This window comes from Typopeltis vanoorti, chromosome 5 (assembly GCF_054136105.1).
Source record: "Typopeltis vanoorti isolate ZY-2024b chromosome 5, IOZ_Tvanoo_1.0, whole genome shotgun sequence".
Classification (NCBI taxonomy): domain Eukaryota; kingdom Metazoa; phylum Arthropoda; class Arachnida; order Uropygi; family Thelyphonidae; genus Typopeltis; species Typopeltis vanoorti.
Genome location: NC_143553.1, coordinates 164491806 through 164506629, shown reverse-complemented (window position 1 = coordinate 164506629; position 14824 = coordinate 164491806). Strand labels below are relative to the sequence as shown.

At 36.0% G+C, this 14824-nt stretch overlaps 1 protein-coding gene across 1 annotated transcript in view; it reads left to right on the top strand.

Annotated features, from left to right (window-relative positions):
- The window catches only part of Ak2 (Adenylate kinase 2), a 69740-nt gene extending 56829 nt beyond the window's left edge, over positions 1–12911 (top strand). Inside the window, exons 4-5 of the mRNA XM_090392898.1 lie at positions 657–824; positions 12521–12911. Of these exons, the coding sequence (XP_090249024.1) occupies positions 657–824; positions 12521–12742 (390 nt within the window). The 3' untranslated portion in view covers positions 12743–12911. The remainder of the gene's footprint in view (positions 1–656; positions 825–12520) is intronic.
- The last annotated feature ends 1913 nt before the right edge of the window (positions 12912–14824 follow it).

Below are 14824 nucleotides of genomic sequence, written 5' to 3'. Positions count from 1 at the left end.
CTAAGCCACTTTTCCATTATTAAATGGAAAAGTTACTTAGAAGTAGGATATACTGAGCTTTAGTCAAAGGAGGAAAACCTTCAATAATAAAAATCAATAAACAACAAGCAATTGGTTGTAATGTGGATAATACGTGTTTACTTCAAATATGATAAAATAGCAAGGGAAGGTGGAATTAATAAAACCATATTGTTGTTCACGTCATCACTCTTTTATTACTGGTCATTCTGCCACTATTTGTTGGTTTTTTAACTATCCATTTTATTTCAATAATTTTTATGTATTCAATTTTAATTTGTTTTGTTGGATAATTAAAATGTATATTAATTTATTTAATTTGCCTGCTTGCAGACTGCCTGTCGCAGACCACAGTTTGAGAAACACTGCTCTAAAGCATTATAATTGTTCTAATTTTTTTTTTTTTTTTTTTTTTTGGAAAGGTATTTGAAATAAAATTTTTTTTTGGAAAGGTATTTGAAATAAAATTATTCTTTGGAAAGGAATTTGAAACACTTCATTTATGACTTTTTTATATTTATTATAATTCAAAAGTTCATATTTCATTATACGTATATGATATTAATTACAGGTGCACTTCATGCAAAAAGTTATTTCTTTTTCTTATATGCAGTTTCATCTTCTTTATTTTTCCTTAGCTTGATGAGGTATTACTTAAGAGGAATACAAAATTAGATTCAGTTATTGAATTTGGAATAGATGATTCTTTACTGGTCCGCCGAATTACAGGAAGGCTAATTCACCCTTTAAGTGGTCGAACATATCATGAAGAATTTAATCCTCCAAAAAAGGCTATGGTAGACGATGTAAGTGCATCCATATTCAAACATAGAATAGTTTGTTGTAGTTTACTTTTTTGTGTGTGTGCCTGTGGGGCTCTTTGATAGTTTGATGTGACTGTGTTTGCTGTAGTGCAAGTTGACTATATATATGAATTTTATTTGTAATTATTAATAAAATTTAAATATAATAATGAGTCATATATTTTGATATACATTCAGTTTTTTCTGATTTTTTTTTTTATCATATTCAACTTGTGCCTTGGAACATAATCAAACCGTCAATTATTAACCTGTTTAGCAGCAACTTGGATTCAATATCTTTAACCATCATGTTTCCAGATTTTAACTTAATTTAATACATAAAATCTAATCGAAGTGATGTGTGGAACCTTTGCAAATGCCAGCGGATTAGTCTCTCTCTCTCTCTCTCCCTCTCTTTCAATCACTGGTAATTCATTCATCATGGGCTGAACCTGAAGTGCTTAACTGAAAAGGCACTCCATTGATGAAACATTTGTAGATTTTTCTGTGACATTTTCCTCCTTGCAGGTATCATTTTCTACGCAGTCTTGCAATAAATACTGTTACATCTTTTGCACACACCCTGCACTGCCCACTGAATTGCACAAGCCCAGTTCTATTAGTAGCGCTGTGCACATCCAACATTTGTGTATTTATCAGTAGAGAGAGAGAGAGAGAGAGAGATCTAGCCTGTATGCGTTAACAGGCAGTGGAGAGATTATGAAAATCGTGTAGCTGTAATAGCACTTCACAAGGTTGGAATGCAGCCACCTGTTATTTTTAACACACTAAAAACACTTGGGATCAGTAGGATGTTTGTGTATTAGACTATTAACTGTTATACAGAAGATGTGCTGCATTAGGATACAATTTGTGAAGGCACACCTCTGCTATAATCCTGTGAGAACACAGAAAGTGATGTCGTGAGAGATGAATGTTTCGCAGAGAATGATGTCGCATGTTCTAACTGATGACCTAGGGTTGAGAGCCTATCGTTGTTCTACTGGATACTTCCTGACACCTCAACTTATGCGACAGAGGTTGATAAAATCAAAAGCACTTCTGGCAGTACATGAACAACAGACACGAAGATATTCTCTTCACAGATTGAAGATCTTCACCATTGAAGAATGTTTAACTGCCAAAATGATCTGGTATATGCCTCGGATGGTCGCACAGCATGCCCAGGATTTAGAGAGGTCATCACCCTGCATCAGTGATGATTTAGTGGTGAATGACGTATTGGATATGCAAGTTGCATTTCTGTGAGAAAGGGGTCAGAACCTCTACCATTGTGTATTAAGACACTGTGCTGGAACCCATGGTATGACCCTTGAACAACACCTTGTTTCATGGCAGGCAGTGGACCCTCCAACAGGACTCAGCCCCTACACCCAAGGTGAGGACTACACAAAGTGGTTGGAGGTGAATGTGCCCAACCTCAATATCACTACCTGGTTGTCTGGAAGTCCTGATCTGAATCCATCAGATTTCAAGAGAGAGAGCTTGAGAGAGTAGCCTGCAAGAAATGACACTCCAGCATCGCCAGCCTGAAGGTGGATTTGAAGCAAATAGTGGCAGCATTTTTCGTTGGATGTTGTGCATGCCATCACCTCGCACACTACAGGCATGTGTGAAGGCAAAAGGGAGCATTTCAGACATTGAGTGCTGCTATATGCACATTATACATGTGGTTTGTATGTGCTGAAAGCTGTAAATGATTTACTGATAGGTTAAAGGTTTATGCACTGTTCAATTTATAATAGTATTTATGGATAGACTAGGTATAATAATCAAGTTAATACAGAATGAAATGATTAATTTTGTCTCCTTTGTATACTAGATGTAAAAGATAATAAAATCTTGGGATACTGAAATGGTAATGAGAATATTGCTGTGATAATAAATTTAGTTTAATCTTTTTTCAAGTGTAAGCAAACAAAGTTTGCGCGTGAAGTATCTTCAGGACTGAGGCTACTCGTGATAAAGGTGGACCAAGCTCTCAACACTCCTTGTCTTAGTATCTCCCATAATGCAAAGCACATCTCCTTGCAGACATGTATAATGCCATGCATTAAGGGAAGGGTCATTACCCAAACCGGTTTCGACCTTTATTGAGGTCTCATCAGTGAGAGCCAGACCCAGAAGTGGTGATACTATGGCAGAAGCAATGGAGAAGTCATATTTACCTGTACGAGTTGCAAAAAGGTGTGTATACCACCTTATTAAATTACTCTGGATTTAGAGAAAAAACTTCCAACATCTTTTTCTAAATCCAGAGTAATTTAGTAATAAGGTGTACACCTTTTGGCAACTCGTATAGGTAAATATGATTTCTCCATTGCTTCTGCCTTAGTATCACCACTTCTGGATAGTGGCCCTTCCCTTAATGCATAGCATTATACATGTCCACAAGGAGTGATGAGAACTTGGTCCACCTTTACCACAAGTTGCCTCAGTCCTAAAGATACTTCAGACGCAAACCTTGTTTGCTTACACTTGGATAAAGGAGTAAACTTAAATTATTATAGTCTAACCAAGTGGGAAAAAACTTCCAATTGCTTTGATAGCTGTGAGAATAGAGTAAGTGTTTTACTCCATTTCCCAAGTAAGCAAACAGACAAGTCAAGTTTGCGCCTGCAAGTCTAGCTGATCCTACAGGTAGTGCAAGACCAAGGCAACTCGTGGTAAAGGTGGTATAAGCTCTGATCACTACTCTTAATATTTACCCTTAATGCCAAAACACATATCCTAGAGGAGATGAATGATGTTTTGTATTAAAGGCAAGGAGGCCACTACCCAGACCGGTTTCGACCTTTATTGAGGTCTCATCAGTGGGAGCCAGGCTAAAAATACCAAGATTTAGTAATACAGAGCTTATAAGTATTTTACCAGAACAAGTTACCAAAGGTATTTTAACCTTATTAAATAAAAATCTCTAGAGAAGATATAAATGTAGAAAGTATTTTACCTTGGGTATAATAAATGTTAAAGATACCAAGCAATTTTAAACCTGGTTTTACTCCATTTCCCAAGTAAGCAAACAGACAAACAAGTCAAGTTTGCGCCTGCAAGTGCTTGCACTACCTGTAGGATCAGCTTGACTTGTTTGTCTGTTTGCTTACTTGGGAAATGGAGTAAAACCAGGTTTAAAATTGCTTGGTATCTTTAACATTTATTATACCCAAGGTAAAATACTTTCTACATTTATATCTCCTCCTGAGATTTTTATTTAATAAGGTTAAAATACCTTATGGTAACTTGTTCTGGTAAAATACTTATAAGCTCTGTATTACTAAATCTTGGTATTTCTAGCCTGGCTCCCACTGATGAGACCTCAATAAAGGTCGAAACTGGTCTGGGTAGTGGCCTCCTTGCCTTTAATACAAAACATCATACATCTCCTCTAGGAGATGTGTTTTGGCATTAAGGGTAAATATTAAGAGTAGTGATCAGAGCTTATACCACCTTTACCACGAGTTGCCTTGGTCTTGCACTACCTGTAGGATCAGCTAGACTTGCAGCACTTGCAGGTGCAAACTTGACTTGTTTGTCTGTTTGCTTACTTGGGAAATGGAGTAAAACCAGGTTTAAAATTGCTTGGTATCTTTAACATTTGTGAGAATAGAGGTTGATGAATTGGATACTTAGTAAATTGCAGAATCTCAATGCACATATGGCTTTGGGATTAGATTGAAATAATTGCTTGCATTTTACAAGAATGTGCAAAGGAACTGACAGTGCCTCTGACTAGGCTATTTAAGTCTTAGCTCTGATAAATTTCCACTGCAGTGGAAGGAAAACAAAATAATTCCTTTACATAAAGTAGCATCTAAGTCTTTATTAGCAAATTATAGACCAGTCTCAGGAGTGCTGGTAAAAGTATCAGAAGTTGGTAAAAGGTAGAATTCAGGCACCTAGTGGATAGAAATATACTTTATAGGAGGCAACATGGTTTTGTGAATATGTGCCTTGTATTATGGGATACTAAAGCAATTGATGTGAAGTCATTAACCTCTATACACAAATAGCCCAGTCGTGAAGTTACTTCACTTGCCAACTTTGTATGCTTACGCTTGGATAAAGGATGAAACCAAGAATATAATTTCTTGGCATCTTTAACTTATAACATTTAGGTGAATTGATGTGGTTTTAGAAGTGCAAAATATATGATCTGACAATAGTGGAGTCTTAATAAATGATAGCATAATTTTGAGGAGAATTGTTGATTAGGAGATTAGATAAGGACAGCCAGTTTCAAGTGCGGCAGTTGTATTTTGTTTAAAATACTGGATATTTTTTCAGATGTGCTTCAGACAAAGGGAATGGCGAAATAGCATTAGTAAAAATCCTTCTGAAGAGAATATCATGAATTGGGAGCAGGATTGGTTCTATTTTTTTTTTTTTTTTTTTTTTTTTTTTTTTTTTTTTTTTTTTTTTTTTTTAAGATTTGATAGTGTTGTGTCCTGAATAAGCATTAAAAAGGTTTATATTAAAATATTCAGGTCACAACATTAATTCTACTCAGGCAGAGAACATGGAACATTGGCAATAGAAAAAATAAATTGTTTGTGAATACAAGTCAAGATAAAGTTTAAGGAATTGCATAAAATTGTATAAAGTGTTTAAATATAATCTGTATTAAGTGTGGGCCTGATAATAGAAATCCATGTAAGCTGGCAAAATCCGTTGGAAAAACCAGCCTCTTGCACTGAAATAGTAAGGCTTGTGAGTCAGGGTTCAAAGGTCACTTTTACCGTCCTGCATTATAAAATTATTGGAAAGGGAAACCTAAGCATCTTCCAGGAATAGTAGGCAGACACACGTGCGAAAAATTAATAGAGGGAGCTAATGAGATTGACGTGGACACACGTGACCGAGTTGGCGCGTATTGCAAATATCGAGATTTAACGAGAGGAGAAAATTGAACAAAAAGGCCTTGCATGAAGATTCAAACTCTCTGATCTTTTTTCTTCCTGGATTCCTGATCTCTCGGAGTGGTCCTGCTCGTCGTAGGAGGGAAGTCCCTGGCCAGTCGCAGAAGGCACTTAGTTCGTCCATCGTAGCGTTTGTATTGGGCCAAGCTATGTCCGTGTTCTAGGAATAGCTGTGATGTTGTCGTACGACGGAGGGACTAAATTGAGCCGTCCATTCAAGGCGACGTTACTGTGCCACCTCCCATGTTTCCCTCGGAGATTCTACTCGTACGGATCTACGGAAAATATCCTCCAAAGTGGTTACATTTGAAGGCCTTGATGATTAGACAAGGCGGGAACAAGTTTTAAGAGTTCAAGGACAGAAATGGTAATGTAGACTTTTGAAATACTAATTCCAGTTGTAAGAAGAGTGTAAATTTCCTCTGTGAACGTTTAAATTGGACTGAACTTAAAGAACTGTAAGAGCACCTACAACTAGATAGATGTCCGAGACAGTGTTAAGAATTGTTTGCCCAAGAGGCCGAATAGATACAAGATTATGTTAAACTAAAAGTGTAATTGTGCTGATGTGTTCACTGATAGCCACGTGTATCCGAATGGCTTATTGATAATCTATGAATTGTATTTTGTGATTGTATTTAAGGTTATTAAGATTTAGTATGTGTGATAAGTACAAGTTAATTAGAGCTTTTGATCTGAGTTGAGTGCAACCATATTATCCTGTTTTGAAATGTATTATAGTGTATCACCTTAAAGCTAATTAAATTGTTTCATTCATGTACTTGCCTGATCTGCCTATATTATATGAATTCAAAACTACCGCTCATAAAAATAACAACGAACCAAGTGGGATAAACCCATGAATACTAGTGCAATAAGTAAGCCGCGACTGTAAGAAAGAAAAGGACAAGTCAGGGGGAGATAAATTTATGCTCGGTCAAATAATCATTAACTCTCTAAAGGGGTCACCCTGAACAAGAATCATTTCTACCTAGGTATTAGCTGGTGCAGCTTAAATATAAATGTGTTAATACTTATAGGGTGAACTTCTTCAGATTGTTTGTTTAGGACATAGAGAGGCCAATAGGCCTCTCTATGTCCTAAACAAACTTCTGCAAAGCACTGAAGGAGAGAATATTTGATTGTAGAGTTTAAATTATAAGGGATAAATGTGTATAAGTAAGGTACAGTGTTAGACGAGTTTTGAAATTAAGAAAGATAGAATATTGGATTAGTTAAAAAAGGGTAGATAAAGGGTAAATAACTAATTAAGTAAAGAAAAAGCAAACAAAATAAGAAAAGGGCAATAACATAAATGACGGAGTCGAGAGGATAATAAAGACAAAGAATAAGAAAAAATCACAACATAAATGGCGAAGCTGGTAGGATAAAGGAAAGATATAAAACAATAGAAGTTAATCTAAACGATTAGAGTACAAACGTATTATAACAAATAAGTAGAGAAAGAGAGAAAAAAAATAAATATTCTATAAGAAAAAGTACAACAACAATAGGAACTGTAGCCATGAGATAGGAATGGGTAGCATATATGGCTGAGTTCTGTTGCAAGAGGGACCTCATTGGATCATAGATTGTAGGCTCTATTGGTCAGTTTCTATGATACCATATTGTTGAGAGTGGGGGGGGGGAGTATATAGAAAAGTTTGTATACTGTGAAAGAGAGGTTACCATTGGGAAGATGCATTACTTAGGTTCCTAGGAAGGCCACATTATTTTTAGTTTCCTTTTCCATTATAAATTTGTATTCTCAAATGTCATCATCATCATCAAATTCCTGCCATGTACCCTCAAGGGGGTGTACAGGATATGACAGTACTACATGAAAAAATTACATCATTACTAACTTCCTATCTACAATTTTCCTCCAAATCAGTCTGTTACTTGTCAAGACTCCAACATTATCAGATCTTATATTTCTATCGTCTAAGGCACTTTGTACCGTATCAATCCACCTATATCTTGGTCTTCCTCTGGGTCGTTTTCCTGCCAACCTGGCAGAGAACACTTGTTTTGCTAATCTTTCCTCTCCCATTCTATTTAAGTGACCATACCATCTGAGATTAGCTCTGCTAACGCATTCCTGGATGCTGACAATGTCAAGTTCTTTCCTAATATCCTCGTTTTTAATATGATATTGCCATTGATGCCATCTGTTCACGCCTCTAATCTTTCTCAGGACTCTCATATCTGCGGGCTCTAGTCTTTGGTCAAGTGTTTTACTTCTGACCCAGCTCTCAGATCCATAAGTTAAAATTGGTTTGAACACTGTCTTGTATACAGCTAATTTAGTGTTCCGACTAATTTCTTTCTTATTCCATATGAATTTATTCAATTGACTTCCCACGATGCCAGGTTTGCTGATTCTGTTGTCTATTTCTATATTTAATTTACCATCTTCATTAAAAATGGTGCCTAAGTAACTGAAATGTTTTACTTGTTCCACAGGTTCTCCATTCACAACACAGTTGACATTTTCAATGATTCTGCCTATTTTCATTGTCTTTGTCTTTTTATTGCTGACCTTCATACCATATCTATTACAACAGCTATTCAATTTAGTCAGAGAATCTTGCAGACTTGTAGCGGATTTATTTAGAAGTATAATATCATCCGCATAAAGCAAAGAGCTGACATTAACATCTCCAATTTTGATATCAGGTTTAATACCACATTCCTTCATAATGTGATCCATATAGATAATGAATAACAGAGGAGATAATGTACATCCTTGTCTTACACCAGATTTAACATTAAACCATCTTCCTGTACTTCCTTCAATTCTAACTGCTGACTCACAACTCAAATAAAGACTAAGTATTGCTTGATATAATGCCCCATTGACACCATATAACTGCAGCGTATTGAATAGCTTCTCTCTTGGCACCTTGTCATATGCCTTTTCCAAATCGACAAAACTTAAATACAGATCTTTGTTATATTCCATGCTTTCTCAACTATTTGTCATAAAGTGAAGATCTGATCCTGACAGCCTCTATTTGGCCTGAATCCAGCTTGTTCTTCACCAAGCTTTTCTTCCACAATTCTTCTCAACCGTTTCTCAAGTATACTTGCATAGATCTTGCCAGGAACACTCAGTAGGGAAATACCTCTGTAATTCTCACATTCAGTTTTATTTCCCTTTTTATATATGGGTACTATGAGAACTCTACTCCAATCATCGGGAATTCGTCCCTCTGTCCAGGCTTTCTGAACTATGCAGTGCAGCCACTGTAAGACTCTTATGCCACCATACTTCAGCATTTCTGGTCGAATATCATCTACTCCTGCTGCCTTTCCACATTTCAAGCCATTGATGGCTTTTTCGACTTCAAGTATGGATATGTATTCCTGACTGCATGCCTGGTCAGTGTTTTTTATCACTGTGCTGTCATCACTGCTTGTTTCATTTAGCAGTTTTTCAAAGTAATTACTCCATACTTCAAGGATATCTTTTTTTCCTGTTTTCATTTCACCTTTATCATCTCTAATTCCTTTTACAGCACTCTTTCCTCCATTCCTAAGCTTCTTCAACAACCTCCAGAATATTTTGCCACCTTCTTGATATTTATTTTCTATATTCTTGCCAAAGTCCTCCCATGACTTTTGTTTAGCTAGTTTTACACACTGTTTAGCTTTCTTACATTTGTCTCTGTATTCTGTAAGAGTAAAAGCTGACTTATTTGCCAGGAACTTTTGATATGCTTTCTTCTTTTCCTTCACTGCCTCTTTAACTTCCTGTGTCCACCAGGGAGTTCTGATTTTTTTATCCTTGCACACAACCTCACCACATGCCTCTCTGGCAGAATCAATCAATGTTTCCTTAAGAGTTTGCCACTGAATCTCCAAGGTTTGATTCCTGTTCTCAAACTCTTTCATTTTCTTTTCAATAATATTTCTGTATTTTAGTCTACAGTTCACATCTGAGAGCTGCTCAACTTTTATTCGCTTTAAAACTTTCTTACATGTTATTCTTTTCAATATGAAATTCAATTTTATCCTGCTCAAGACTAAATAGTGATCACGTCCAATTTCAAATCCTCTGTACACTCTGGTGTCCTGCACCAAGGAGAAAACATCACTATCAACAATAACATAGTCAATGAGACTTTTCTTATTCCTAGCCTCTTCTCTCCATGTGAATTTGTGCACATTTTTATGTTGGAACATGGTGTTAGTAATAACCAGTCCATGTCCTGAGAAGAAATCCAACAGATATTTGCCATTATTATTAGCTTTGCTCTTTTCTCCAAATTTTCCCAAAATATTTTTTGGTTGTTGGAATGTTGGAGAAAGAGTTTAGTGTGCATGGGCCATGAGGCCAAAATAGAAAACAATGATCCACATATCTTAACTAGATAGAAAGCTGAGAGTTAAGAGCATGTTTTTCAAAATCCTGTGAAAAAGTTGGTGGGGGGGGTGAGAGGGTGGAACTCATAATAGTATCCTCTATCCATTTGTAAATCTTGTTTTCTTTCAAGAGAAATAGATAGAATGGATGGAAAAGAGAAAGAGATCTATTATATCAGGAAGAAAAAACATTTTTTAAAACTGTTAAGGTGCCATTGGTAAACAGTTGCCAAAGCTGACTGGTATATCAGTTATTTACAATTAAGTTTTTGATAGAAGTTTTAAAATGGGTAGAGTTTTTTTTTTTATTATTTATTTTTTTTTTATGTCAGACATCATATAATAGTGAATGGGGAGTAAGAGGTGTTTTTAATTCTTTGGATGACTTGTAACAGGGGGAATCAGTAGCGTCTACTATAGGTCTTAGGAGGGAATTGGTTTAGTGGAATTTAGGTAAATCATATATTGGCTCCAAAAATAACTAATGTTAGCTATTTTTGGAGCCAAGTCACTATCAGATCTAATACTGGTACTTGTATCTTCAGTACTACGTCAAAATTGTGACGAAGATTTAGAGTGCTGGTTGGCAACTTCATTAAGCCTTTGCAATGACTGGTTAGCTACAGTATGAAGATGCTGAACTTGAGGTCGGGATTTGGAATTAAAAAGGCTGTTATACTTTTGATGTGAATGTTTCTAATTTTTAAGAATTCTTTCTGAGCAAATACTTGAAAATGTCTGCAAGAATGGTCCAGTGTACTCCAAGTTGAGTATACTGAATACTCAGATTGTAATGAGCTGATGGCTGTGTTGATAGTAGTGAGGTTAGTATGAGTGGCAGCAGTCTGTTCACAATAGAGAAATGCTGGCACAGTTGTAAATATGGAGGGCTTATATATCTGGACATCATTTAAGAAAGGTCAGCCAGTTTAATTGTCTAGCTACCCAAGGTTTTAACTTTCTGTATTATCTTGCTTTGTGTGCTATATTTTCACCATGAATAATCATAACCACTTGCTAAGGTTTAAGTACTGGAAGGAACTAATGTCTTAGGCTTGTGTACTTGTTACAAATTTATATTATACTCTCTGAAGATGTCTCTGTGACTGAGACCAAAACATTGGAAGAATTAAAGTGTTAATCCTTTTCTAGAATTGTTGTACTCTATTAACACCTAACCGACCACACAGATAAAATATATCAAAAATATATGCTCTGTATTAATATTATTCCTGTAATATAGAAAGGTTATATTGACTTCAATGGATACTTTGCCTCTGTGTAATTATGGATATATACACATCAAGGTTAGTACAGTGGTTAAATCTCCAACATGTTGATTAAAATGACCTCAGAGAACTACTACTGCTTATTCTCATTGTAGTGACAAAAGAATAGCTTTTCTTATTTAAAAGTTGTTATAGAATTGCTTTGGAATTTCCTTTAGAATTGATAATATGAAGCTTTGCCTTTAACTTTCCACATTTTGTTATATTTAGTTAAACTATCTAGTGATCTGTATATACAGTGCATGCATTTTGCCAGCCACCTGGTTGGCCAAGTAGACATCATCTCTTTCCAACCAAAATGCTGAGTTCAAATTCTACTTTAGAATTTGAACTCACATTTGAACTCTGTCTTTAGATGGAGCTTCATTCCTGCTGTTAGAGAGACTTTCCTTATTGGAAACCTAAATTGGTTTAAAAAAGTTCTATAAACAGTTACACTGTTTATTTTAGTACTAATTTTTTAGTTATCAAAAAAATAAAATAAAGTTATGACAAGTATGGAAAGATGTTATTGTGCAACAGTACTATCATATTCTTGCACAAATAAATTTGAAGATTATGACATTATACAATTTTATTCCCTGTTATATTTAGGCAAACTGAATTGAAATAGTGTGATAAATTTTAATGTCAATACCAAATTCAGTGAATTTTTATTAAACCAGAAAAGTTCTGTTATATGAATCTGTTAGGTTTGCTTTGTCAGCATGCCAACTTTTTCTAAAGGAATCAGCTGTCACTATAGTAAATGCTGTTATGGCAAAATCACTTGCTATAACAAACTACTGTCCCAGCTGACATTTTGTAGCATTAAGTGAATTAGTTATTGCATTATGAAGGATTGCTTAAGACAATTCTTTCTATATGTGCACCATTTTCTAAATAAATAACCTGAGACATTGAACATTAATGGGGGATAAATTGAGTACACATCTCCCATGGTTAATGATAATTAGAGCATAATTAAGTCAGATATAGTCATTGTATTTTATTATTTTATCTGATATTTATCTTTTGATGCATTGATCTTTATCTGATATTTTGTATGTCACAGTTCATAATGCCTTAAATAGCATTTAAATTTTCATCATAAATTCTGTTTCAGATTTCTGGAGAAACCTTAATTCGCAGATCAGATGATACTGCTGAGATTTTGAAGAAGAGACTAGAATCTTACCACAAACAAACATCTCCACTTGTTGACTACTATCAAAAGAGAGGAATACATACAAGGATTGATGCTTCTGAAAAACCTGGAATTGTTCATGAAAAAATCAAAGAAGCATTTAAGAAAGCAAAAACTAAAGATTTTGTCTATTTTGTTTAATTCATTTTGTAATTTTTCTAATATAGGAAAATGTATTAATTTGAAATGCCGGAAATCAAAGACCAGTTTTGAAATAAGTAAATTTGAATTATTGTTAAAAGATTTATTATTATGAAGTAAAAATAAACGTGGTTTTTTTAACATGAGAAATAAATTATAGTACGTGCTCTTTAAATTTGTCATACATGCATCATATTGTCAGCAGTGATTATTTATCCAGTAGTCCAACTTAATTTCTGTCAATCTGTGAAAATATGATTCATCATACATACAACAGTAGTAGCTCATGTTGGAGGCTTAATGGATATTTTTACAACACTTAAAAAGAATTAAAATAGACTTTAATGCTTCCTATATTTCGTCCTAGTCACTAGGACATCTACGGGGATTACAAAAAATTAATGTAACATATGCACAAATAACAAACAATACTAAGCCCAACCACGTGGGTGACACTAAAGTCCTATCTAGGTAGAGCGCCCTCTAAGGGCAGTAGTAGGTGGCCTGGAATGTAAGGTGGGAACTCTGGTGATGAGTGTTTCCCAAATCTTCGGAAGCTTAATGCACCCATATTTATTGAGATTTGGTTGGTTTTTGAGAGCTGCTGCTGCTTCTAAGAAAAGTCTCTCTTTCTTGAATTTGCTGTGGTGGAGCATGGTGGTTTTCTTCCATGATACTCTGTGGGTGGTGTCCAAAACATGGTCAGCCAAGCCTGAATGGCCATAGTTGTGTTTGAAGATGTAAGACTTGTGTTCCTCTAGACGGATGGATGCTGATCTGCCTGTCTGTCCAAAGTACGCCAGCTAACAGGAACAGGGTACTTTGTAAACTCCAGGCAGAGAGAGAGGCGGGAGCTGATCTTTCGTAGAACGGATAAGGGTAGCCAGTTTGCGGTGGGGCTTGTATGCTGTGTGTAGATTGTATTGTTTTAGTGTCTTGGCTATTTTTTCAGATGTGCCACGGATGTAGGGTATGGTGATGGCATTTTTAAAATCTTGTTGACGAGAAGGAAGGGGAATGGGGGAGGAGTTGAGTATTTTTTTGATACTGTGATCGCCGTAGCCATTGGAGAGGAAAGTGCTGTGTATGTGGTTAAGCTCATTAGTGAGGGCGGTTCCACTGGAACAAAGATTGTGGGCTCTCTTGGTAAGAGTTTTAATAATGCCATATTGTTGAGAGGGGTGGTGGTGGGAGAGTTTGTGAATGTATCTGCCTGTGTGTGTGGGTTTTCTGTATACGGTGAAGGTAAGTGTATCATTAGGCAAGCGTGTGACTAAGGTGTCTAGGAAGGGTAAACAATTGTTCTTTTCCTTTTCCATAGTGAACTGGATTCTTGTATGTAGACTATTGAGATGGCTGAGGAAGGAGTCTAACGTGTCTGGGCCATGAGGCCAAATAGAGAACACATCATCTACATATCTTAGCCAGATAGAAGGTTTGAGTGGGGCTGAGTCTATGGCTCGTTTTTCGAAATCTTCCATATAGAAATTGGCAAGGGGGGGGGGGCGAGAGGGGGGAACCCATGGCAGTTCCTTCTATCTGCTTGTAGATTTTGTTGTTCCAAGAGAAATATCCAGAGTTAATGGCAAAGGAAAAGAGATCTAAGATATCAGAGGGAAAAACCTTTTCTAAGAGAGATAAGGTGTCAATTAAGGGAATATTGGTAAACAAAGAGGAGATATCAAAGCTTACCAATATGTCTGTCTTCTTCAAGGTTAAATTTTCTGTGAGGGCTTTAAAGTGGGTCGAGTTTTTTATATAGGAAGAGGACCTTCCGGTGAGGGGGATCAGAGAGTTGGCCAGCTGTTTAGATAGTCTATAGCAAGGTGCATTGGTAGCATCTACTATAGGCCTGAGTGGGGAGTTGGGTTTGTGGATTTTTGGTAAACCGTATATTCGGGGGGGACGGGAGCGGAAAGGTTTAAGTTTTTTCGTGACATCTGGAGGCCAGGAAGATACTTTTTTGAGTAAAATTTTAAGTTTCTTAACTTGTGTTTTTGTGGGGTCGTGTTCTAGTGGGATGTAGGTAGCGCGATCGCGGAGGATGATGTTCATTTTACGCTTATATTCGCTGGTATTAAG